Source organism: Mustela nigripes, chromosome 9 (genome assembly GCF_022355385.1).
Source record: "Mustela nigripes isolate SB6536 chromosome 9, MUSNIG.SB6536, whole genome shotgun sequence".
Classification (NCBI taxonomy): Eukaryota; Metazoa; Chordata; class Mammalia; order Carnivora; family Mustelidae; genus Mustela; species Mustela nigripes.
In genome coordinates this window covers 6,773,256-6,794,184 of record NC_081565.1, presented here as the reverse complement: position 1 = coordinate 6,794,184, position 20,929 = coordinate 6,773,256, and the positions used below count along the sequence as shown (strand labels likewise).

Sequence of the window (20,929 nt, the reverse complement as noted above, 5' to 3'; positions counted from 1 at the left end):
GACACGTGGCATCATTCCTGGCACAATCTCAGAGCCCAGGAAGGGTAGGCTGTCAGCGGGCAGCAACCTTGGGGCCACGGTCTGGAGAAACACCCACTCTCCCCGCCCCCGACACGTGGCATCATTCCTGGCACAATCTCAGAGCCCAGGAAGGGTAGGCTGTCAGTGGGCAGCAACCTTGGGGCCACGGTCTGGAGAAACACCCACTCTCCCCGCCCCCTCCCCCTGGCATCTGACTCTGGCTGGGACATTCAGGGCTGCCCGGGTTGGGGCCATCCTGGTGTCTCCCCGCCCTGGCCACCACAGTTCTGGGCCTGAACTCCCTCTGCCACCCACCCCCCCATGCCACTCACAGGTTCTACCTGGCCTGTGTGGTCCTCGGGCTGCAGTTCTTACATGAGAAGAAGATCATTTACAGGTAACTTGCCGCAGAGGTGCTGGGGGCGGGGGTGGAGGAGCAGCCACTGCCCTCCTCCTGTGATGCTCCAGGGCCCCTCTGATCTGCCCTCCTTACCCTCAGGGACCTGAAGTTGGATAACCTTCTGCTGGATGCCCAGGGTTTCCTGAAGATCGCAGACTTTGGGCTGTGTAAGGAAGGTGGGTCCCTGCTGCCCAGGATTCCCTGTCCTCCAGCGCTGCTCACCCAGCCCAGGCCAGCAGGGTTGTGGCCCCCCATCCCCACCCTGGCCCTCCTTCCAGGGACCAGCTGGACACATCGGTATTTCCTTCCCAGCCTGAGAGGCTCTTGAAGAGCCGCAGCCTGCCCTCAGCCAGAGGGAGAGGGCACCAGGTTCTCCTTTTCCTTCGTGACCTTGGCATATGAACTTGACTGAGGCTCTGCTTTCTCCTGTCAGATGGCGTAAAACTGCTCCCCCTCCTAGGGTATGGGGCAGGGCTTGGCATGGGGCTCGGTACCTGGGGTCACGAGGGTTGGCTGTTGATTCTTGCGCCCACTGAGGCTGTGTGGATGAGACATGTTGGACGCTGGTTTGCAGGGATCGGCTTTGGGGACCGGACAAGCACGTTCTGTGGCACCCCAGAGTTCCTGGCCCCGGAGGTGCTGACCCAGGAGGCCTACACACGGGCCGTGGACTGGTGGGGGTTGGGTGTGCTGCTCTATGAGATGCTGGTGGGTGAGGTGAGCATTGGACCTGGGCTGCTGGTGCTGCTAAGTGGGGGCGGAGGGGTGTGCTTAGGCACCCTGGTGAGCCCCCTTTCCCCCTAGTGCCCATTCCCCGGAGACACGGAAGAGGAGGTGTTTGACTGCATCGTCAACGCGGATGCCCCATATCCCCGCTTTCTGTCGGTGCAAGGTCTCGAGCTCATTCAGAAGGTGATCACCGCGGGGGACTGGGCAGGGCTGGGCTGGACAGCGGCCATGGCTCATGGCTGTCCCGTCACCACCCGTTCTCTTGGGGGCCCCGCGGCCCAGCTCACTTGGGGAACGTAGGCAGGCGGGCAGTACCTGTGGCCAAGTGCCCTCCGTGAGCCCCCGTCTCCTGGCCCAGCTCCTGCAGAAGTGCCCAGAGCAGCGCCTGGGGGCAGGTGAGCAGGACGCGGAGGAGATCAAAACCCAGCCCTTCTTCAGCGTGAGTGATGCCGGGTGCAGGGCGCCTGGCACGGGGGGAGGCCTGGCGTGGCTGCGTGGGCCTCTGTTCGTTGTCTTAGGCAGCTCTCCCCTTGCCCCCCCAGACCACTGACTGGCAGGCCCTGCTCGCCCGCACCGTCCAGCCCCCGTTCCTGCCCACACTCTGTGGCCCTACAGACCTGCGCTACTTCGAGGGCGAGTTCACGGGGCTGCCGCCAGCCCTGACCCCACCTGACCCCCGCTGTCCCCTGACCGCCCGCCAGCAGGCCGCCTTCCGAGACTTCGACTTTGTGTCCGAGAGATTCCTGGGGCCCTGAGGGCCTCTCGGGTGTGTCCGCCCTGTCTCCCCAGCTGCGTGCCCTGCCCTGGAGGCCTGGGCCTCCCTGGGTTATTTGTGGGTCTTGGGCCTTGAAGTGGCGGTTGTGGGGGGCTCTCCACTCCCTGCCACCACCACCCCTACCCCGCCCAGGAGACCTGGACCAGAAAGGGCAGCACAGCAAAGAGCAGTTGTTTTTTTTAATACTTGACTTGCTTTATAGATTATTAAACTTATAAAACTGTGCACTGGAAGCATCCTGGCGTGGGGAGCAGGGTGGAGGTCTCTGAAGCCCAGGTCTCTGGTGCCTGAGCGCCCCCAAACGCCCTCTGCCTCCCATTCTTCCTTTACAGGGCAGACCTGCCCACTGACACAGGGTTCTGTTGCTCAGCTCTGCTCTGAGGCCTCGGAGGAGCGAGCAGGAGCAAAGGACCTCAGGGCCCTCTGAGGGCCGACCCCAGCGGGCTACATCCCCTCTGGTTTTCAGGCACAAGATGGTGGCCTTGCCTCCAGTGACCCTACACAGCCTGGCTTCTGCCTTCCTCCTCCTCCTCCTCTCCCTCGGCCCAAAGGGTCTCCCAGGACCCTGAGGGCCATCCGCAGAAGAAGTGGGCCAGGTTGCGGGTCAGGCCGCGGTCGAAGGGGTTGCCGGGGCGCTGGCGGAGATAGGCAATGCGGTGCGAGGAAATGAACTCCCAGGTGGTGGTGTTGCTGGCCACCAGGTAGAGGTGCGAGGCGAGGAGCAGGCTGGCCACCAAGGAGAAGAGGGAGAGCAGCAGGAAGGTGGCAAACAGCAGCCCGCTGGAGCGCAGCCACAGCCCCCAAGGCTGGAAGAAATGGAGGCCAGACCTGCGCGGCAGGAGACAGATGGGGAGTTACTGCTGGGGGAGGGCAGGGGTACCCCCGGGAGCCCCGGTGGGTAGGCTGCTTGGGAGGAGGTCCGAGGGCACGGAGCGGGAGTCCCAGCTCTCCCCCGACCTTGCGGACGGATGCTGCGGCCCTCCCCCCGTAGCCAGGGCAGTAGTGGAACCTACCAGGCCAGGTAGAGGCTCCACAGAAGCACCACCAGCTGCAGCGCCAAGTAGGCCACGAAGAGCGGGTGGTTGCGCTCCCCCACGCAGTTCTCCATCCAGGGGCAGTGGTGGTCATAGCGGCGCACGCAGCGCCGGCACTCGCGGCAGTGGCGGGCCCGCAGGGGCTGCTGTGGGCAGGGAGGGAGGCAGGCTCAAAGCCAGCTCCCCTCTGGGCCCAAGACGGAGGGGAGTGATGAGGTCAGGAGGCTGGGGCCTCCATCAGGGAGGCCTTCCTGGAGGGGGGAGGCCAAGGCACAGGGGGCAGGAGGTCAGGGAGTCTCCACCTTGCCCCCACGCCCTCCCGTGGAGTTCCCTGGTCACCCACCAGCACCAGGCAGTATCTGCAGCGCCGAAGGGGGATGGCTTGAGGAACCATGGCCGTCTGCTCCTCCTTCACCTCCTCCTGAAAGTGGGAGAGGGTGTAAGATCGGGTCCCCTTGGGGACTAGCTTAGCTCCGGGTCTGCGCAGTTGGGGGCCCATCCCCTGTGTCTTGGAGGGGGTCTGGAGGGGCAGAATGCTCTCGTCTGAGTGAAGCGAAGCTGTGTGACCTCTACCAGTTGTTTTCCCTCGCTGGGCCTTGGCAATTTCCTCTTTGTAGGATGGGGTTCTAGGGCTAAGAGGATTCACTGAGGCACCCCCAGCAGAGCGCTCTGCACAGATCCCAGCATGAGACTGTTACGGAGGCCTCGTGTGTCCTGTTGGGGGGAGAGAGGGTTCAGGCCCCCAGGGGCCCCCGGGGTTACCTGGGGCTGGGGCTGGACATTCACATATCCCGGGTCCATGAGCGACACAGCCAGGTAGAGCAGCAGGGAACCCAGCACGAGGAGCAGGAAGGTAAGGGGCAGGAGCAGCTCCCCCTGCTCTTCCCACTGCCGCAGAGCTGGAGAGGCCAGAGGAGGAGAGTGAGGCTGAGGCCCGAGCTGAACAGGAGAAGGCTGTGTGTTGGGGGGTGTAGTTGAAGGTGGGGAGTCTGTCCCTGGCTGAACAAAAGCCTGGAGATGGGGTTTAATGAGCGGTCAAATCTGCAAGTGTTGCCACTGCATAGGGTACAGGAGGGAGAGGTTTGGGCCCCGGGTAGGGCGGCAGTTCATCTGCCTTTTATCTGGAAGGCGAAGGGCAGTAGGGAGGCATGGAAGCTTTATAGGGTCAGAACTGTTTCTGAAAACCCTCCTGCTGGAGAAAAGATGGATAGGGGAGCAGGAGGAAGCCTGGAGACAGCTTATCCAGGAGGGCGAGGAGGGTAGCCAGACAAGGGCACTGGCAGGAAGAGTGCAGAGGGGGATGGACAGATAAGGGGGAAGGGGGTGAAGGGGCTAGACTTGACTAGCTGTGTGGGAGAGGGAGGAGGGGTCCCTCCCTTTGGCTCTATGATGGGAGACGAGCCAGGTCTGATATGCCCACGAGATAGGGACAGAGGAGGGGCTGGCCAGGGACAGTCCAACTCATGGGGGTTGGGATTTGGGGGGGAGCAGGGGTAAGGAGAGAGGTGCATGGGACAGTAGGTGACCGTGTATGGACAGCTCAGGGGTCCCTTGGTTGTGAAAAGGAGCAGAGAAGGAAAGGTGGGGAGACTGAGCACGTTTTTAGGCTTAAGGGTGAGGACCTTGGAGGAGGAAAGTGACAACAGCCCCAGTCCAGGGGCTGAGGCTGGAGCAAGGAAGGGGGAATGGGGCTACCCTAGCTGGCAGGGAGGGAGGGTGAGAACTTGGGTTGGAAGCAGCCTGGCAGGTAAAGAGGGGAAGGATGTTAGCAGGGTTAGGGACCACAGGGCAAGAAGTGAGGGCGGCGAAGTGAGGGGCGGGCCACTCCCCTCGGTGTCTTCTTGCCCCAGAGCGTGGGGAGCCTGGACGCGGGCAGCTAGTGGCCACGGAAATGGGTGGGGTGCCAGTCCTTGATCTACTTGATCCTCGGAATCTTACGGAGGGACGGTTGGGAGTCAGTTCCTGGGAAGGAGCGGGTGGGTCCCGGGATCAGGGGAGATGGGGGCTCAGGTCGGACGTCAGATCTGGAGGGGAGCGGATGGGTCCTGGGATGCACAGGGCATCTGGCAGGGATCAGGAAGATGCTGGGATTAATTAGAGATCAACTGGGTATTAGGCAGAAGGCTGGTGGCTCTTGGAATGATAGATGGGGAAGAGGCTCAGGAGCTAGCGGAAATGGGGTGAATCCCAGGATTTCTGGGGCTTCAGCAGGAGACCCAGTGAGACCCAAACGTCTGGGGAACCACGCGGGATTGGGTGGGTCCGGGGTCGCGCGGGGTCCGGCTCACCGGTATCGTGCAGGAAGAGCACCAGCGTGATCCCCCAGGTCAGCACAGTGTGCCCGGTCCGCACCAGGACCCCTGGGCTGAGGAGCGCCCACGGCGCCATCTCCTCTGCCCGGGGCCCCACCCGGAAGAAGCGCCCGGAGAGGCGGGCCCTTCGAGAGAGAGGGGCCGCGGCCACCCGGGGATTGGTGGATCTTGGAGATAGGCGGGGCCTCGTTGGGCCGGGGAGGCTGTCTATTGGATAGCAGCTGCGGCCGCGTAGGCCCTCGAGCCAACAGGTGCCTGAAGAGGCTGAGGGCGGGGCCGGCGCGCGCGCAGCTGGTAACTCCCCCAGCCCCAGCCCCCACCAGCCAGGTAACTTTCGAAAGCCGAGGAGCAGGCGCGAGTCTCGACCCCGCCCCCTTGGGCTCCCACCCAACCCTCCCCAACCCCACGGCCTCGCGCATGCGTACAGTTCTCCGGGCGCTTCCATGTTCAAGGTGTTTGGTGTGACTCCAGGTTGTGGACATGTGCGGGTTTCTAGGGTGTGATGCCTGAGGTCTCTAGGGGGGCAGGACTCGCCCTCGGATGCTCCGTGGTGACACCCTTCCCTCCTCGCTATTCATTTTTAGATACTGCGAACAGGATGAGAGCAAAGTGGTCGTCCCGGGTGCAGATCCTGGGTACGAGGGGCTCAAGTGGAGTCAGAGTGGGAAATACCAGCACTACCCCTTCCTATCTGTGTGAGCTCGGGCAAGTTACTGACCCACTCTGAGCTCTGTTTTGTGTCTATATAGTGAAGACCGATGATACCATCCTCCTGACAGGGTGGTTGGGAGGATTAAATAATGCAAGGGCAGTGTCTAGTACGAGACTGTCATCTCCCCCGCTGTACGCCAATACCTCACCTTGCCCGAACGACTTGCCCAACCCGAGGCTTCGGGATATTCTAAAATGAAACCTCATCATCATTCACTGTTCACACTCCTTTAACTGTGTCCCCAAGGCACTCCCCATTCAGCTCTGCCTTTCCACCCACACTTCCCACTCATACCAACATCCACCTTCTTTCTCCAACAGATTGGCCCTATCGGCTCTTCCAGGACACTCTTCTGGCATCTGTTGTTTTGTCAGCTCAGCATCCCCTTTTCTGTTGGGGAGCTGACTCTTCCCCCATCCCATGTGGCTCTGGAGGAACTCTGTCCCTCACTCTATCTGGTGGCAGGAGACAAGATATGGTCATGTGACTCTACAGGGCCAAACCTGGGTCCCTATATCAATGTCTCCGGTGATTGGTCCTAGGTGCTGGACATGTGACTCAGCAGAGCCAATCAACAGTCTATAAGAGTACCATATAAATGCTGAGAGAGAAAGGGGCGTTCCCTCGGATCTCCAGCATAAGGAACAGGATGTAGGAGCAACTGGCAACTGTCTCTACACTACAAGGAGGGAGACTGTGCCAGGAGAGAATGAAGCCAACTTATAGAGTCACAGAGATAAGCAACACTGAAAGAGGGAGTGAGAGAGTCTTAGCAATGTTGTCTCAGCCCCTAGGTCCAGCTATTCCTGAAGCTGATATTAATCTCTAGGTTCCCTTAATGAATTTCCTCCCACCTTTGACCAGCCTGGGTGGGTATTTGAGTTGAGTGACTGTCACTTGCAACTCAATCTTGGTTACTGCAATGGGTGGCTTAGTGTGCTGAATGGAAACACTTAAATCATGCCAAAGCTTCCATGAGTCATGCCCTTTGCTGATGTGAAAGATAGACAAAGTCAAACACTAGTTAGAGTGGTAAGGACAGATTTTCAACAGTAACATGCTACTGCAGTGTAAATTGAATGCGACTCTCATTTGTATAGAGGTGACTGGGTGTTTTAAAGGAACCAGGAGGGAGTGGAAAGAGAACAGCGGTGGCTTTCACAGAAGTGAAAAATTATAATGGGTTGGTCAGTGTAAATGCTGAGGAGGCCAGCTGTGTATGCGAGCTGGCAATAGCTGAAGTTAGGTGCCTGTCCTCCCACAGGGACTAGGAAATGGAGGCCTGATCCTCCCTGAGCACTGCTCTTTGAAGGAATGGCTTTCAGGTCTCCTGAGTTGTAGAAGACGCAAATACATTTCAAAGGGACAGAGGAAGGATTCCCAACTGTAAGCCCTTTTTAGCAAATCCTCCACAGGATGGTGTGTGGTGGTGGTGGGGGCTTGGGTCAGGTGGTGGCTAAAACAAACAGTAAGTTCTTTTGGCAGCTTGGGGGCAGGCCCTTTAAGGGGGTCTGGGTCATTCTAGGGCTGCAACCTTGAGCTGTGAGAAACTACCTTAGTGTTTTAGTGTTTTAAGGTAGGGAGGGAGAAGGACAAAATCACTTGTGGTGAGAGCCCCTAGTAGGGCTCTTAGAGGCCCAGGTTGAAGTGTAGTTGAGAACAGGGCTCAGGGGAGCCTGACTAGAGTTTGGTCAAGGAACGAGTCTTTGTCTCTGGGCACTGGCCACCCACGTACCTGGCATGTGGGGGTGGGGGTGGGGGGATGATCCCCTTCAATTGGCCACCAGCATCTAGACTGTTCTTTGGGGAACAGCTCTCCTCAATTGGGTGCAGCCTTACTGGTGCCTCAGGAGCACGGAGGGCACTGTCAGCAGTTCTGCCAGGTCAAAGCCAGATGCCCAGCTGCTTCTCCAGGTCCTTCTGCTCGCGCCCTTGTTCCTTCGCTCTGCTGTGGCTTTCAGGGCCGGCTTCGTGGCTCTCCCTGTAAGGCCCCTTTAGCCGGCCCCTCGGTCTGCAGTGCTCTTTCTGTGGCTGTCACAGCCAGGCCAGGCAGGGCCCCCTTCCTTTTTAAAAGATTTATTTATTTATGTTGGGGGGGGCAGAGGGAGAGTGGGAGAGAGAGAATCCCCATCAAGTGGGGATCCCAACCCAGGGCTCGATCCGACGACTCCTGAGATCATAACCTGAGCTGAAATCAAGCATCGGACTCTTAACTGACTGAGCCCCTCAGGCACCCTGCAGCAGCCTTGTCTTTCGCTGGATTCGGCTCACACGTCTCCTCTTGTGAGAAGCCTCCGTGCCTGCTTGGGGGCACCATATTGTCTCTTACCTCCACGCTGAAGGTGCGCTTTCCCTCGCTGAAGCATGGCTGCCCAGCTAACCCGTCTCCCCGGGCCCTCCCTTCTCCTCCTGCCAGCGCACGGGAGGCGCCCTCTCTGTGCTCCCTGCTCGCTGCACACGGGGTTGTAATCTCACACAGAACGTTGTCTCTACCATCAGACTGGACCACCCTGGGCAGAGGGCCTGCTGCCAGCTGCATCCGGTGCCCGGGCATGGGGGTGTGGAGAGAATGCGAGGCGGCACGGACTTCAGGCCAATCCGCCACCTGTGTCCAGGCTGCAGCTCACCGGCCCTCCAGGATGCGCACACAGATTGGCCCAGGGCACCCTCCCGGCTGCAAGTCCCCTCATTCAAGGCCCAGGGCCCAAACTGCTTCCAGCCCCTCTCCTGACCCCATCCCTTCTGCAAATAAAAGACACCCTGTTCTTTCCACTTTGCACAAAAATGTATTTCTGTGACATCCCAAATTACAGACATTTACCCAGGCCCCAGGTGGTAAAGCAATGCGATGTGAACTCTGCCCAGGGTCTGGGCAGGGAAGGGAGGGGCAGGTATGGCCTGTCCGCCATGTTCAGGAAGCACAGGGCAGCTACCCCCTTCCCGGGGCTGGCAGGGGCACACTGTGGGGGGAGAAGGCCTGGTGCCTCTCCCCTGGGCTGCTCATCCAGCCTGTTCTGCCTCGAGGCAGAAATGCTAGGAGAATCCAAGAACAGGCCCAGGGAAGGAGGAAGGAAAAAAGGTCATCCCCTGGGGGATGCCTGCAGAGTTGGCCCTGCTCCCCCAGAGCCTTGTTCTGGAAAGGCCGCCTCGCCGCCGCCTGTCTCCAGAGAGCAATGCAGAGTTACATCAAGGGAGGACCACAAGATATTTCAAGATACATTTGCAGCTCACACTTCTCTGAAACACAGCACAGAGGTTCCCAAGGTAAAGCCTGGGGGCAGGGAGGAGGGGCTCAGAAGGGCCACGTGGGGCCACTGCAGGCTGTGCCCAGTGCTGGTCTGGAAGCAGCTACCTGTTGGCTGCGGGTCCGGCTGCAGTGGGGACCTCCTGCCTCACCGAGAGGCATGTGGGGTCCTCCGGGCAGCGGGGCAGGTGTGTGTGTGTGTGTGTGTGTGTGTGTGTGTGTGTGTGGTGGGGGGTAAAAGAGGCCGGCTCAGTTCTGCTGGTGGGGTGCCTGGGCACCATGGGTGCTGCGGGCAGGGGAACGGCTGGGGAGTGAGGAGCAAGCCCCAGGCCCCAGCGGTGCTGGCTCCCAGGGCTGGGGCGGGTGCTGAATATGTTTGGCAGAAGGGGCAGTGGAATCTGCCTGAGTTCTGACCAGCCCTGGGCTGGGGCCTTCAGTAGCCTGGGACCTGGTGGGAGACCAGCAGGCAGCCTCTATAGCAGCGTGGCCTCAGGCAAGTCTGGCCAGAGAACCGGCAGGGGGCCAACGGGAGCCCCACTCCTGAGGGTCCTGGGGGCTGGGGCCGCCTGAGCACTCACTTCCTTACCCCGGATGGCCGACGGCTGGGAGCACCAAGGCATTCGGGAGACCCAGTGGGGCTAGATTTCCTCCCAAACACTATCAGCCACACCCAGGAGCCCGGATGGTGTTCTCAGGCTTTGGTGGCTGCGTTAGGGTGCGGGAGTGGGCTTTCAGAAGCCTGCTGCCTCTCCTAATGGGCGGCGAGGCCAGGGTCTGAGGTCACTGGGAAAGGACCGGACTCTCACCACGTTTGAGGCATTGAGTCTTGGGGGGGTGGGAGCGAGTGGCAGCAATGAAGGCTTGGAGTTGGGGCTTGAGAGTGGCCGAGGAAGCTGCGGGGACTCAAGGAGTGTTCTTTTGTTTTTGTACAGAAATCATACACACAAAACTTCACACGTCCTAACCAAAAAAAAAAAAAAATATATATATATATATATATATATATATAATATATATATATCTCACTAATGTTAAGGAAAAGCGTCGGTTGTGCAAAAGTCCCCGTGTCCCTTCATCCATCAGGAGGCTACCCGGAGGCGGTCTGCCCGCTGGGCTGCTTGAGAGCTTCCTCCCGGCCTTGTGGTCCAGAGCAGTGGCGGCCGTGGGGGCGGAGGCCTCTATCTGGACGTGTCCATGTTCTCCTCTTTAAAGTTACTGCAGTGCCCAATCACCTTGCTGGAGACCACGGGAGAGAGGATCAGAGGGCGGCCTTGGGTCAGGTAGGGCTGGCTCCTCCGGGCGGGGGAGGCCACTGGATTTGGCAGCCAGTGTCAGCATTGATGCTGATGTGAGCCAGGAGGTGTGTTGGGGGGTGGGGGGTGGGGGGCGGGGGGGGGGTGCTGGCACGTGTGGAGTGCCCAGGAAATGGCACCTGCGCACACCAATACGATCAGCCCCCTGGGCCCCCTCCTTCCTCCCTAGGCCCCTCCCCTTCCCTGCCTCTCAGCCCCAGGGCCTCTCTGGTTAGGGGCGCCCCTGAACTGGCTCGCACCTGACCTTCCCAGCCCTCTCTGCTCCTTTCTTGAGCGCCACCTGCCTTCTTCATGTTCTCCCTGCCTACTGGGGCGGCGTACTCGTGGTCCCCAAATTGCCTGCGCGCCAGATTCCCCCAGAGAGCCTGAGCCCGCGGTGGTCCGGGTAGGGCCAGGGCAGCCGAGCCAGTACGAGGGCCCCTGACACCCTCCAGCAGCCAGGGCCAGTGCTGCGGTCTCAGGAGCCGCCACTGGTGCTCAGAGTCCCTGTCTCGTGCCCTCCCTGGACTGACCCATGAGAACCGCTGGCACTGCAGTCAGATGTCGCCTGGGACCTCAGACGGCCTTCCTGTCCAACACCACGCCTTTGGGTTGGTGGGGAGCAGGGGGTAGTTCTCACTGCAGCCTCCATGTGCTAAAGAGGAGCCTATGCCTCTTAGGAAATAAGGGGTGCCCAGAGTGGGACAGGAGTGGGATAGGCGGAGTGACTTCTCAGCTCCCTCTTAGTGTCGCTGGCACCTGCTCAGACAGGCTGGCTGGCTCAGATATGCATCTCGGGTCTTACGGAGATGTTCAAAGGGACTGTGGTAGACGTTCAAAGGGACTGGCAGCTCTACCATGTGCATGGCCTTCACACCTTCACTTGTGCAAACCCATTCTCACTCGCCGGCCAGTTCTCTCGAATATTCTTTACCACGTCGTGTCCTCTCTTGTTGGAAGGTCTTTGGCCAAAAATGATGAATTCTGACCTGACTTGCTAAGGGCCAGGGAGGAGAGGATGGAATTTGCTGGGAGTGAGAGATGAAGCTTACAGAGGGCAGTGAGGCCCTGTGCGGGCTGCACAATGTAGTTTCTGGCCACACTGTGGCCAAAACGACACTCAGGGAGGGCCCTGACCCCGTCCCCCTGCTCCCCCACACCGAGGCTGCAAGCAGAAACACTGCCCATCTCTTACCGGGCCATTTCCTTTGTCTCCTGCCGGGCGGTGGCCATCTTGATCATGTCCCTCAGCAGGGGCAGCCCTCCTTCTTTGATCAGCAGGGGGCAGTACTTGTCGGCTGCGGGGAGGGGCAGACAAGCAGATCAGCTCAGACTTCCAGCAGCCTGGGGCCCAGAACCCACCCTTGCTGTGAGGGCCACCATCCCTGAGGGGTTGGGGGAGTAGGGACAGGCCTGGGGGCAGGCGCTGCTGCACCCGGGAGCCAGCCGACTCGGGGAGCAAGGGGTGAGTCCTTGGAGAAGGCCACTTTGGGACGCGGCCATGATTCTTTCCACAGTTTACCCCATGGAAAATAACACCCAAACCAGTGGCTTCTTTTCTCAGAGATTTTATAGAAATAAAGATTCCTAAGCCCAGCCCTTGGGTATTCTGAGTCAACAGACCCAGGAACCTGTATTTATTTGTATTTTTAACAGTAAACTACCAGCTGATGCTGGTGGCCAGCCAGGCTGGAAACAGCATTCCTTCCTATGATTGGGTGGTTCACAGTCCATGGCAATAAAGAATATTCTAATGCTTCGGATCCTAGGGCTTTAGGCTCCATGGAGAACACGGGCACTTGAGTGCAGCCTCCCCACCCCTCCACCCCCGCCCCCTCCACGCAGCTCTGTGTAGTCAGAGTCACTTTTATGCTCTGCATTTTACAGATGAAAGAACCGAGGCTCAGAGGGAGGAAACAATTCATCCAAAGTCACTCTGGAAGTTTGTCCAAGGGAGTCCCAGCTCAGGGCTCTTGCCTCTGGACTACACTGCCTCTCCAAGGTCAGGGGCTACACTTTAGTAAGACCAACCTCAAGTAGTAATGAAAAAGGCTGAGCCTTATCGAAGAGCTGGTATGGGCCAAGCACTGTTCCAAGCATTTTTTATGCCTTACTTCACAGCAATCCTATTTTTATCCCATTTTAAAGAAGAGACAATTGAGGCACAGACAGGTTGAGAAAACTGCCCCACATAACACAGCCACAGCAAGCGGAGAGCCGGGGTTCAAAGCCAGATGTCTGCCCCCAGAGCCTGCACTCCGAGCCACTCTGCTAGTTAACAGTGCTGAGCTAGTTAACAGGATCCAGGCACTGGCCTGGGCACTTCGTGCTGGTTCTCTTTTCACATCAGTCTTATGAGGTCGGCATTATCGATGTCCCCATTCTACAGGGGAGGAAACTGAGGCCCAGAGATGTTAAATAACCTGCATGAGGTCACATAACCAGCAAGAAAGAGATTGAGGGTCAAACCTCATCTGTCATCAAGGTCTCCTCCCCACAAAGCCACCCAGCATATAGGACACTCTCCGAGGAATCAAGTTAGAATTATTTTAAAGTTCTCTCCTGTTCCTGTGGGAGTCTGTTTCCTCGGCGGCGCTTAGTTCTTTGTTTGGTCTTATTCTATCCCACAGAAGACACGGAGATTTTTGACTCTTCCCTTCTGGGGAAGCAGGAAGCATTAAGCAGGCTATCTGGGAACTCTGGACGGCCCATCGGGCCTGCCAGACTCGTTTCTGGTGATGAGGCAGGGCCAGCCATTATGCTGGGCGTCCCGCAGAGGCTGGAAAGTGGAGGGCTGTGCTCCCGGGTACAGACTCTGCACCCCAGTTACAAGCTCCCCGGGGGCAAGTGTGCTTGAAGCCCAGTGAGCAGCCCCGTGTCTGAACAAAGGGCGAGTGGATACTCACGGTAGACAGACACGAGGTTGTACAGGGCCCAGGTGGCCCAGTGCTGGCTGACAGGGGAGATGCCCTGGGGAAGGAGGCGAAGAATTGGCTCAAATGACCTGTAGAGAGAGGGGTCAGGGTCACTTCTGCTGCCAGGGGTTGGGAGAGTGCCTCCTGCCTGCCGGAGAGCTCTCCTGCCTGGAGCGGCCTACGCACAGCCCGAGAGCCGGCTAGTAGGCTGCAGCAGAGGCGGAGGCATCGGGCCCTTCAGGCTCCACAAAGGGAGCTCACTCGGGAGAGAGGTCAGGGCGGGGGCACGCAAGGGTGGCAGGAGGGAAACAGATCATGTGGAGAAGAAACAGGGGACCTTGGCAAGGAGGAGAGAGCCGGTCTGGGGGAGGCAGGGAGAAGTACCCTGAGAAACAGAAATGACACCATACTTCTTATAGAGGCGTTCTACAGGCCGTCTGGAGTCATGGTCCCAGAGACTGAAAAATGTACATGCAAACCCCCTGGGCCAGTGTTTCCACCTCACATCTCCTTGGGAACGGCAGTCACCGGAGCACAGACAAAGCCACAAGCACAAGCCTGCTCCTCCCAATATGGGATTTCTTTTCCTTTTTTTTTTTTTTTTTTAAAGATTTTATTCACTTGTTGGAGAAAGAGCGTGCACCAGCATGGGGAGTGGCAGGGAGAGGGGGAAGCAGGCTCCCTGCTGAGCAAGGAGCCCAATGCGGGACTTGATCCTAGGACCCTGGGATCATGACCTGAGCCAAAGGCAGACGCCTAACTGACTGAGCCACCCAGGCGTCCCCCAGTATGGGTTTTCGAGGTCAGGGTCAATCAGTACAAGATGGTCCATCCGTACCCAGAAAGTGACCCAGTCACAACACAAGGAGGGAGACCTATACCTTGTGGCTGCAAATCCAGCCACAAGTCAGGAAGAGGTGATGCCCACTGCACTGCCAAGAATGAAGCTGGTGCAGAGGGTAACTCCTGCGAGGGGAGGCGCCAGACTGTGAGAAGAGTTTCTCTGGTGGAGTGAGCTCAAGAATGGTTTTTGTGGGGCGCCTGGGTGGCTCAGTGGGTTAAGCCACTGCCTTCGGCTCAGGTCATGATCTCAGGGTCCTGGGATCGAGTCCCACATTGGGTTCTCTGCTCGGCAGGGAGCCTGCTTCCCTCTCTCTCTCTCTCTGCCTGCCTCTCCATCTACTTGTGATTTCTCTCTGTCAAATAAATAAATAAAATCTTTAAAAAAAAAAAAAAAAGAATGGTTTTTGTGGGAGACCGCCTGGGGGGCTCAGCCATTAAGCGCCTGCCTTTGGCTCAGGTCATGATCCCAGGGTCTTGGGATCGAGCTCAGTGTCCGGTTCCCCGCTCGGCAGGAAGCCTGCTTCTGCCTGCCTGTGTTCCCTCTTTCACTGTGTCTCTGTCAAATAAATAAATAAAATCTTAAAAAAATAAATGGTTTCTGTTTGGTTCCCTGGTGCGTGCTGGTATTTTCCTCTTCTTTTCTCCTCCCACAGATAAACCCTCTCAAATGCTTGTAAACGGCTTCGGGTACACATGGGTGTGGATGTGCAGGAAAGGTGCAGTTAGCTTTCCGGGTGAAGTGTGTGCTGTGCGGGGACTGTCCCTCAGGGAGAGTGACAGGGGATGAGAGGAAAGGCCTTGTTGGGAACGAGCGTCCGCCTCGGACCCCTCTCGAGCACCCCTCCCTCCCAGCGCCGCTCCGCACCTGTAATTGATGTTTCTCCGAGAGTTGATGTCCCAGCTCTGGATGGCGGCCCACATGCGCTCCTCTACCTCCTCCCGCTGGGGCTCGCAGATGCCCCACACCTCAGGCCCATCGAACATGATGTGGGAGAGGACGCCGCAGGCATTGTACGAAACTTCGATCCCATCAGCCTTGCTCTCCAGCAGGTTGCTGCCAAGGGGAGAGAAAACTTCCTCCAAGTCCCTCTTCAGACACCAGCTGCTGGACCCCAGCTTACAAACTGGATGCCAGAGGTGTTGCTGACTTATCGCCTATTATCCGTACCCAGCAATTATTCTAAAGATCTGAGGTTGCTGAAGACACAGCTACAAGAGGACCATTTATGGAGGCTCGAGGGAAACCACTTGTAGACAGAAGGTGACATTTCTAACAGAGATCTAGGCAGAGAGTGATTGCTGAAACTGAACACAGACTACAGCCCTGAGCATCCTGGCAGCCAAGGCAAAAAGGGAAAGGGAAGAAATACCAACCTGAAGACACTGATGAACTGGGAAGTCATTAGCTGCGGCCGCAGCTCCTTCACCTCGGCCACGTTCCCCAAGAGTCCTAGCATGTTCCGATGCAGTTCTTGCTTCTCTGGGAATTCCTGGCAAAATGAGAGCCATTGGGGCCAGGTCAATTAGTACTTAATTAGTGGCTGGTATGTTTTGTGTTGAAGTGTCTGGTACTGCTAACCTAGAGACTTTATGGGTATCTGGCCACTGCACCTAGACAAAGAGGGGGAGCAACACGCTGTCCTCACACCTTCTCCTGCACCGAGTACAGTGTGGGGTACGTACCGTATGGGATTAAGAAGGGTGCCGGCCCCTTGCTACCAAATCAAAGGCTGAGTGGAGATCTGACCTAAAAAACTCCGAAGAGAATAAACATGGTTCTATTTGCCAAAAGCTCAAATATGAATTGAAGGGAAACTGCGTAAAAACTAGAGCAAGAAAATGAAGGATGAGTTTTATCTATTTTTTATAATTGCTACCTTTATTTATTTATTTATTTATTTATTTATTTATTTTTAAAAGATTTTATTTTTTTATTTTTTTTTTTATTTGACAGAGAGAGATCACAAGTAGGCAGAGAGGCAGGCAGAGAGAGAGAGGAGGAAGCAGGCTCCCTGCTGAGCAGAGAGCCCGATGCGGGACTCGATCCCAGGACCCTGAGATCATGACCTGAGCCGAAGGCAGTGGCTTAACCCACTGAGCCACCCAGGCGCCCTATTTATTTATTTAAAGAAAGCTCTATGCCCAACGTGGGGCTTGAACTCACAACCCTGAGATTAAGAGTAAGTCCTATAAATGCTCTCCCGACAGCCAGCCAGGTGCCCCAAGGATGACTTTTAAAAGACCATCCTAGGGGCGCCTGGGTGGCTCAGTGGGTTAAAGCCTCTGCCTTCAGCTCAGGTCATGATCCCAGAGTCCTGGGACTGAGCCCCACATTGGGGCTCTCTGCTCAGCAGCGAGTCTGCTTCCCCTCCTCTCTCTCTCTGCCTGCCTCTCTGCCTACTTGTGATCTCTGTCTATCAAATAAATAAATAAAATCTTAAAATAAAATAAATAAAAGACCATCCTACTGGACAGAATCCTATCCAGCTGACATCCCAGGGAACCCCAGCCAGACTGCGGGCAGCCGGAGAAGCGCTGGGAAGAAGCATGGGACTTGGCTTTCCCTCAGGGGCAGGCTCTGAGACAGGGGTGGGCCTGCGAGTCAGCCCCCGCTGCCCTTCTGTGGGAACCACGGGGGGAGGGGCTGCTGACGGATCTGCCGGGCGGGACGCCTGGGGACAGAAGAGCGGCTGTGAGTGGTCAAGGAGGCCGCCACCGCTAGAGACGGGCAGTACCTTCAGGCAGTCCAGGAAGAGCTTCATGCCATTGAAGTTGAGGAACATCTCACAGTTGTCGGGAGTCTCGTCCGTGATGTTCCACAGGGCGCTCCAGGAGAACTCCATCACCTGGTCGCACTGAAGGGAGAGGACACCTCAGCACAGCGGCCTGGAGGGCCCGCAGGCTCCTGGCACCCGTGAGGGTGCCCCCTCACAAAACATGGGTCTCCTCCAGGGGCAAACCAGCCCCTCTTGGGGGAGGGGAGGGGCGGAGGAGCTTCATGAAGGCTCAACTTACTATCTTGTCCAGCAGCTTCTTCTGAATCAGCTTCAGCATGGTCTGTGGGCAGAGAAGAGAAGTTGTGGGGGGCAGGGCTCAAGAGGTACTGTGTCCCCCAAGACCAAGACGGAGAGGGGGAGCCAGCCCTTCCACTCCTGGCTAATGCATCCCGACAATACCGAATATAAAACTATCTGGTCTGGGGGGCCTGCAACCCACAGAGGTGGTCCCTAGCCTCGGGAGGCCTGGGGGCTGGTCCAGCTCGGGCCTGGCTCCCTGTGTAGCGCTGCGCCTGGCCCTCCCCTCTGTGGGCTCCAGCCTCTCCATCCAGTGCGAAAGAGGAGGAGACCAGATGCTCCTTCCTCACCCTTCCCTGCCACCTTGTGCCAGGCCCCACTCTAGAGAAAGTGCTGGGGAGGTCATGCTGGAAGAAGGAACAAGCATAGTGTCTTTCCCTGCAGAACTCACAACCCAGTGGGGAGGCCGACATTAAACAAACAGTCCCTCAGACACTTATTTAACCCCAGTGAGAAAGACCTAATAGGGGACCTGGTCTGAGGAGCCAGGAGGGGCTTGAACGGTGGGACCAAATGCGCGGCTGCAGCGGCCGCGAGAGGATGCCAGAGTGTTCTGAGCGGAGCAAATCTACGGGGACGTAAGCTCCATTTATGGTGAGAAGATTTTTCCTCTGGTCTAGCCTAAATCCGTCATGGGGCAGGGGGGCTCTGGAGAAGGGGCAGCTCGAGGGCACGTACCACAACGAAGCCCATCTTGCCCACGGCCTCCTTGTGGTCGTTGTCCACTTGGCAGACCAGGGCATTGCACAGGTGCACGGCGATGCGCTGGATCGACTCGTCCTGCCGCGTGGGGTTGAGAATGCTGAGCAGGAGCTCATTAACTCGCCGGTACTGGAACTCCAGCTCCTCGGGGATGCTGAAGTTACAGAGGGTCAGACAGCAGTTCCGCTGGACCTGGGGGGATGGGAGACAAGGGGAACACAGTTAGGGCTGGACTCCGGGAGCTGGACTCCAGGGGCGCCCTAGAGGTGTGAGATCATCTGGAGCTGTGGTGGTCCAGGAAGGCTTTCTGGAAGAGGAGACTCCAAGGCTTTTTTTTTTAACATTAAAATAAAAAAAAGTGAAATATAATCTTCATACAGAAGAGAGCATAAAACAAAAATGTATGGTTTTATGAGCATTTATGAAGCAAAAAAACCTTTTTTGGCAACCATGGAACCCCCACCTGGGTCAGGAAATAGAAAACTGTCAGCATCCAGAAAGCCCCGCAGGTCCCTTCCTGGCCTTCAGTTCCTCTCCCCACTAGAGAGAACCACCGTCCCTGCGAGTCCCCACGGAAGGTTCTCCAGCATCAAACAAGCTTACTCTTGTTTACCACAGGTTTGTAAGAGCAACTATGTCATCACGAGCAGCTGAAAAGCATTCATTTGTTCACTGTATCACGGTCCTTGAATATACTGGCCCATCCCACCGTTGGTGGACATCCAAGGGGGCTTCAGCGTGTGGTAACTTCCAACGATGTTGCATGTTGGCGTCCACGCACAGCGGCTTCTGGGTCACACGCGCCATGCATGTCTTCAACTTGACCCGGTGACACCAAACTGTCTGCCGAAGTGGCTGCAGGCTCTACAGTCCCAACGGGCAGAGCGGGAGGCCTCACGCTGCTCGACAGCCTTAATTCCTTTTTGCGCTGTCTATGGGCTTGTTTTGTTTTTTTTTTTTAAAGTATTCTTGGAGCATTTGCCTGTGATTTAATCTTCTTCCATCCTTCCTCAGATTTTGGCAGATCACTGTACTTCATTAATTATGTAATTTCAGGGGTGTATCACTCTTAGCTCTTTTTTCCCCTCAAATACACATATACTTTTTAATCTGAGAAAAATTTTATTTCAAATTACAAGAGACAATACTTACTCACCATAAAAAGTTCAAATAGTAGTATTTGAGAGAAAAGTTAAAGTCTCTCACTTTATTCCCCAAAAGTAATCACAGTTAAAAATTTGGTGCATGTCCTTCTAGACTTTTCTAACATGTAAATACAAATATATATTTGGGGGAGGGGTGAGGCAAAAAAGATATTATACACACTGCTCTAAAACCTTTCACTTATCAACATGCAGTGGACATCTTTCCACATTAGGAACGTGCAGATTTGCCAGAATATCCGATTGTGGGGGTATGTTACTTCTCCAGGTCCCAATAGCTAAAACATTCTGGTTTCCTCTACTTTATTTTTATTTACTTATTTTTAAAATTTTATTTATTTTTTTGACAGAGACACGGCGAGGGAGAAAACAGAAGCAGGGAGCGTGGGAGAGGGAAAAGCAGGCTTCCTGCGGAGCAGGGAGCCCGATTCGGGGCTCGATCCCAGGACGCTGGGATCATGACCTGAGCCAAAGGCAGGCGCTCAATGACTGAGCCACCCAGATGCCCCTCCTCTAACTTATTTTTAATTAAAAAGCAAAGATGTGATCTTTTTCCTCTAAAAAACATTTGAATCATGGAATACATAGGCCCAAAGATCAATGCATTTACAGTTTGGGCAAATTCGGCCAGTTGGCCTCCAAAAAGGTGGTACAATTCCTACCTCAGCAGGGAGAAGTATGCAGAAGTCATCTCCCCTGACCTCTGTCAACGTTGGGGATCCTCGGTCTCTTGAGATAAAATGTGGTACCTCACCATTTTAATTTCCATTTCTTTGATAGAGTTTATGAATTTTTTGGGAGTCTTCAACTAGCAATTTTGTAAAAAAACAAACAAACAAACAAAAAACAAACAAAAAACACACCCCTTTTACCTAATGATAAAATCAATCTCAAGGTAGAAAAAGGTTGCTCTAAGGTCTGGAGTTGGCAGGCAGGGGGAAAGCAGGCCTTCTCACCCTTGCAGAGACTGTATCTCTACTATAGCCTTTCTGGAGGATAATTCAAGACTACGTCCCAAATGCTTTAAAAATACACCTACCCATTCATGGCCCCGGCAATGGCAATTTTAGTCACGTATTTTAAGGATTATCAATTGAGTAGAGTCAGGAAAGCCTTCTTTGAAATAGCAAACAAGAAAAAAGTCACCTAAATGTTTGCCCACAGGGGGCCAACTCCACAACTGCCACCTGGGCCTGTGGGGCAGCCTGGCCTGCTACTCTGTGGGGAAAGGGCCGGGCCACTGCACCCCAGTGGCTTTCCCTGGATAAGGACACTGAGCATTATGCTGACAACTCACTTTGTAGTTAACACATTTTCTCTTTCTTTTCTTTGTTTTTCTTTAAGATTTTTTAAAAAAGATTTTATTTATTTGTTTATTTGAAAGAGCAGAAAACCATAAGCAGGGAGAACAGCAGGCAGGGGGAGAGGGAGAGGCAGACCCAGGCTGAGCAGGTAGCCCAAGGCAGGGCTCAATCCCAGGACACTGGGATCATGACCTGAGCCCAAAGCAGATGCTTAAGCAAGTGAGCCACTCAGGCGCCCTGTCACATTTCTGTATCACGGTCGACCATCAGACAGCCCGAGGGTTAGGGGCTCCAATCTCCTCCCCACCTGCCGCCAAGCAGCTGAAAAGCCACCTGTAACTTCTGACTCCTCCCAGAACTTCACCACGAAGAGCCTACCTTTGACTGGAAGGAACCCTTCCTGATAACG

At 56.1% G+C, this 20,929-nt stretch overlaps 3 protein-coding genes across 9 annotated transcripts in view; 1 reads left to right on the top strand and 2 right to left on the bottom strand.

Moving 5' to 3' along the window:
* PKN3 (protein kinase N3) overlaps positions 1–2,150 on the top strand; it is an 11,271-nt gene extending 9,121 nt beyond the window's left edge. For both annotated transcript variants that reach the window (XM_059410617.1, XM_059410620.1), the window contains exons 17-22: positions 356–418; positions 521–597; positions 996–1,138; positions 1,226–1,333; positions 1,509–1,589; positions 1,693–2,150. In XM_059410617.1, the coding sequence (XP_059266600.1) occupies positions 356–418; positions 521–597; positions 996–1,138; positions 1,226–1,333; positions 1,509–1,589; positions 1,693–1,905 (685 nt within the window). In that variant the 3' untranslated portion in view covers positions 1,906–2,150. The remainder of the gene's footprint in view (positions 1–355; positions 419–520; positions 598–995; positions 1,139–1,225; positions 1,334–1,508; positions 1,590–1,692) is intronic.
* Positions 2,085–5,397, bottom strand: ZDHHC12 (zinc finger DHHC-type palmitoyltransferase 12). 3 transcript variants are annotated; one of them, XM_059410624.1, is made up of 6 exons: positions 5,248–5,397; positions 3,722–3,858; positions 3,303–3,380; positions 2,939–3,105; positions 2,883–2,896; positions 2,085–2,782 (listed from the first exon to the last, which is right to left on the bottom strand). In XM_059410624.1, the coding sequence occupies exons 1-6, from the start codon at positions 5,345–5,347 to the stop codon at positions 2,388–2,390; spliced, it is 891 nt and encodes a 296-aa protein (XP_059266607.1). In that variant the 5' UTR covers positions 5,348–5,397; the 3' UTR covers positions 2,085–2,387. The 3 variants fall into 3 exon arrangements, with proteins under 3 accessions (XP_059266607.1, XP_059266606.1, XP_059266608.1); XM_059410623.1 differs by lacking the exon at positions 2,883–2,896 and having other exon boundaries at positions 2,085–2,753; positions 5,248–5,396; XM_059410625.1 differs by lacking the exon at positions 2,883–2,896 and having other exon boundaries at positions 2,436–2,731.
* Positions 5,398–10,254: 4,857 nt separating this feature from the next.
* The window catches only part of ZER1 (zyg-11 related cell cycle regulator), a 29,870-nt gene continuing 19,195 nt past the window's right edge, over positions 10,255–20,929 (bottom strand). For all 4 annotated transcript variants that reach the window (XM_059410614.1, XM_059410616.1, XM_059410613.1 and 1 more), the window contains 8 exons: positions 18,030–18,245; positions 17,293–17,334; positions 17,013–17,132; positions 15,652–15,767; positions 15,143–15,331; positions 13,426–13,523; positions 11,715–11,817; positions 10,255–10,463 (listed from right to left, as the gene is read on the bottom strand). In XM_059410614.1, the coding sequence (XP_059266597.1) occupies positions 10,406–10,463; positions 11,715–11,817; positions 13,426–13,523; positions 15,143–15,331; positions 15,652–15,767; positions 17,013–17,132; positions 17,293–17,334; positions 18,030–18,245 (942 nt within the window). In that variant the 3' untranslated portion in view covers positions 10,255–10,405. The remainder of the gene's footprint in view (positions 10,464–11,714; positions 11,818–13,425; positions 13,524–15,142; positions 15,332–15,651; positions 15,768–17,012; positions 17,133–17,292; positions 17,335–18,029; positions 18,246–20,929) is intronic.

What these genes read in the sequence shown, in the direction of transcription:
- ZDHHC12 (XM_059410624.1), bottom strand. Translation starts at nt 5,347, where the DNA reads ATGGCGCCGTGGGCGCTCCTCAGCCCAGGGGTCCTGGTGCGGACCGGG. An exon ending in ATGTCCAGCCCCAGCCCCAG is followed by an intron (nt 3,381 to 3,721) that starts GTAACCCCGGGG and finishes TCCCACTTTCAG; the next exon opens with GAGGAGGTGAAGGAGGAGCA. An exon ending in GCAGATACTGCCTGGTGCTG is followed by an intron (nt 3,106 to 3,302) that starts GTGGGTGACCAG and finishes CCCTGCCCACAG; the next exon opens with CAGCCCCTGCGGGCCCGCCA.